Genomic DNA, 3,203 nt, shown 5'->3' with positions numbered 1-3,203 from the left:
TATGTTCCTGGATTAGGACCTTTAAATTGCTTATATCCACAAACATATGTAACAACATTAGAATATAAAGTTCCCTCAACAATAATTCAATCATACATTAATTCTCGATCAAATCATATTACATGTCCTTTTGTTTTCTTAGTATTTATGATTATCAAAACCAAAAAATATACTAAATCAACCAACTTCAAAGGTCTTTAGTATCATCTCCTTCTATATACATCCACTCACAATTATTATCTTCATTCATAACTTTTAGGTTAAACAAGTTTTCATACAACAAAATTCATCCTATTAAAGTTGTTCTTTCCAGACAATTTCAATTTAATTTTTTTAAAATCAATACTTAATAAATATGTTATTTTGGTTATTAATTTTTTATTTATACTATTCCCACGGAATCGTATTAAGATATTTATATATATTGACATGTTACAATTTAAAAGAACATATTAGGAACGAATAAACATATTTATTGAATATTGAATATCATAAAAGTACTAAAACAATATAAAATTTAATTTAATTTGAAAAAATAGCACTTTTGTAGGATGATATTGATATATATATATATATCTACTCCCAATTATTATTATTATCTTTACCAATAAATTTTGGGTTAAATAAGTTTGTATACCTACAAAAATTAATCCTATTAAAATGCCTATTTCCAAAAGAATTTAACTTTATTTTGATACTTAATATTTGACGAACATGATATTATTTGCATATATAATCACACATATGCTAACATGTTATATATATATGCTGGTAAAACTAATATTCCAAAACAACATTAGCAAGAAACAAGTTTAGTAAATGTTTTATATCAGAAACACTAAGGTTTTGTTTGGAGACATGAAATTTAATAAGAAGAATTTTGGAAACAGGAGGAACTTATTGAGCTATGAGTGTTGAAGTATTGTGTGAAGGAAATCCCTATGTGCAAGGACCTATGACAGAGCTTGAAGGGAACATGAAAAAGGGAGGATCCCAGGCATAGGAGAAGTTAACAGTGTCAAAACCCTTCAATGGATTTCCACTGATGAGGATACAGTTATCACCTTCCATGGAAAGAATTGATGGGTCAATACTTTCTGAGCTTTGAAACCCTTTGCATGATAACTTTATCTGACTCTGTTGGCAAGAACAATTGTTGATCACAGTAACATTCCACTCTGGTTGCCCTCCTATTACTCTACCAGTTCTTGCTGTGCCTATGTTGATGTTGTTCAAGGAACATTCACAGGACCCTGATCAAAATTTTTAACACCAATTATGCAGAAAACAGAAATTAATAGAAGATCATGATGAAATTGCAAAAGGGTTGCCTTGGATGAAAGAAAAATTTAAACTTTGGAGAAATACCTTTGATGATAAGGAAGAGGAAGATGATGGAAGTGAAGAACTTCAATGCTCTTGTTGATGTTGCCATGATGATTGACTCTTATGGCTTTGGTTGAATGATTAAAAATGCCAAATGGTTCTCTCTATGTTTCAACTATTATAGAGCAAAGCAAATGGGTTGGGCCTAATTGGTCAAAATTGCTTTTGACGAAAAATGGAAGATTGAGTTGAATTTTGAGTGTGGATTAAATATTTTTAGACATGTTAGTAGGATTTTGATTAGGTGTTGGAAGGATTTAACTTGGAAGTGAAAATCCCTAAAAGTAGGGTGGTCATGGATTAGAATAGAATCAAAAGTTCAATCTCAATCCACATAATTAAATTCAAATTAAATCTAAATTTATACTTTCTAAAATGAAATGATATAGTTTATCTAATTTTAAATAACTGGATTCTATTTTGAATTTAAATTCATATTGTTTAAAAGATAAAATAGTTCGGATGTTTATAACTTTGTTTGATGTAGATTTTAGAGTTGATATTTTTTTTTTGAAGTTTGTTTTAAATTTAGAATAATTATATATTTTGAAAGAAACAAAATTAGATTTAAATTTTAGTGGAATCGTCCATATTTTGCAAATGTATAACATTAATTAATTAATAATAAATTAAATATGTTTTTAATCATTAAATTTTAATATGAAATTAAAATTCATTTATATCAAAATATTAATATATTTTGATTTTTAAATTTTTTAAAATAATTATATACAACCTTTTAATATAATTATGTTAAAAAAAATTATATTAAAAGAATTTTATGCTAATATTTGAGTTCTTTGTCTGACATATTCTCACTTTAATATCAATTAAAAAAATATGTTCAACACATAAAAAATTAATATAATTGATTAAAAAAATTATATTTATTTATTTTTAAAGTTTGAAAAACAAGATGTATCATAATTTTATATACAAATTCTAATTTTAAAATCAAAAACATATTTAATTTATTAATAATTAATAATTTAAAAAAATAATTCATTGTTTATATTAGATACCTGTTTACCATGTACATGTGTCCTGAAATTGAGTGTGTGGCTTGTTAATTAAAGTAAACAGTGTACTCTTTTAAGAGTTTAGTGTTGAAATGTAAGAAAAAAGTGTTATGCATTTATTATCGTTGAAAAAAAAACCATAAATATAAAAGTACAAAATATGTTTGATTTGTTTTCTTATTTTCCCAGTATGTCAAATAAATGCAATTAATGAAATTGCGTAAAAGTGAATAATAATATATTTTTATATCTTTAATTAATATTTATTTAAATAAACGATGTTTATCTATCTATAACGTTTCATAGTGAATTTATGTTGAATAAATTTCAGTATCCACTAAATCTATATACTATCCTTGATTTTAAATTATTTTAGGTTTACAGTTGAAAATAAAAATCCAACTTTAAAATCGATGTTAAACAAATTTATAAATATTAAAACTATTTTATTTTAGAAGACTGTGCATTTGAATTTGAATTTTATAAAATTTCAAACCAGTCGTTTTGAAAAATATAGATTTAGATTTAGTTTCTATTCAATTTATTTTAATATATAATGTTGTGAATTATTTGAGTAATAGAGTATATCTAATTCTGTGGATGTAAACCCCTAGCCAATAAGTTTTCATTGCATTTGAAATTTATTTTAGAAATTAGAACATTTTTTAATGGATACTGTAATAGAATAGGACTTGTAATTGGAAAATAGTCTAATCAAATTAAATACCGGATTTTGCAAGAACGGGTTTAAAAATGGATGAAATTGATCGATACATGCTGATTCAAATAACATATTTA

The 3,203-nt window shown here is 24.4% G+C and overlaps 1 protein-coding gene across 1 annotated transcript; it reads right to left on the bottom strand.

Moving 5' to 3' along the window:
- Positions 1–796: 796 nt before the first annotated feature.
- On the bottom strand, positions 797–1,558 carry LOC124824104 (Beta-1,3-N-Acetylglucosaminyltransferase family protein). The gene is made up of 2 exons (XM_047296477.2): positions 1,369–1,558; positions 797–1,253 (listed from the first exon to the last, which is right to left on the bottom strand). The coding sequence occupies exons 1-2, from the start codon at positions 1,433–1,435 to the stop codon at positions 940–942; spliced, it is 381 nt and encodes a 126-aa protein (XP_047152433.1). The 5' UTR covers positions 1,436–1,558; the 3' UTR covers positions 797–939.
- Positions 1,559–3,203: the final 1,645 nt, after the last annotated feature.

This window comes from Vigna umbellata, chromosome 8, assembly GCF_029865625.1.
Source record: "Vigna umbellata cultivar VRB3 chromosome 8, Vumbellata_1.0, whole genome shotgun sequence".
NCBI lineage: Eukaryota > Viridiplantae > Streptophyta > Magnoliopsida > Fabales > Fabaceae > Vigna > Vigna umbellata.
The sequence above is the reverse complement of the archived record's forward strand: the minus strand, read 5'-3'. Positions and strand labels throughout refer to the sequence as shown.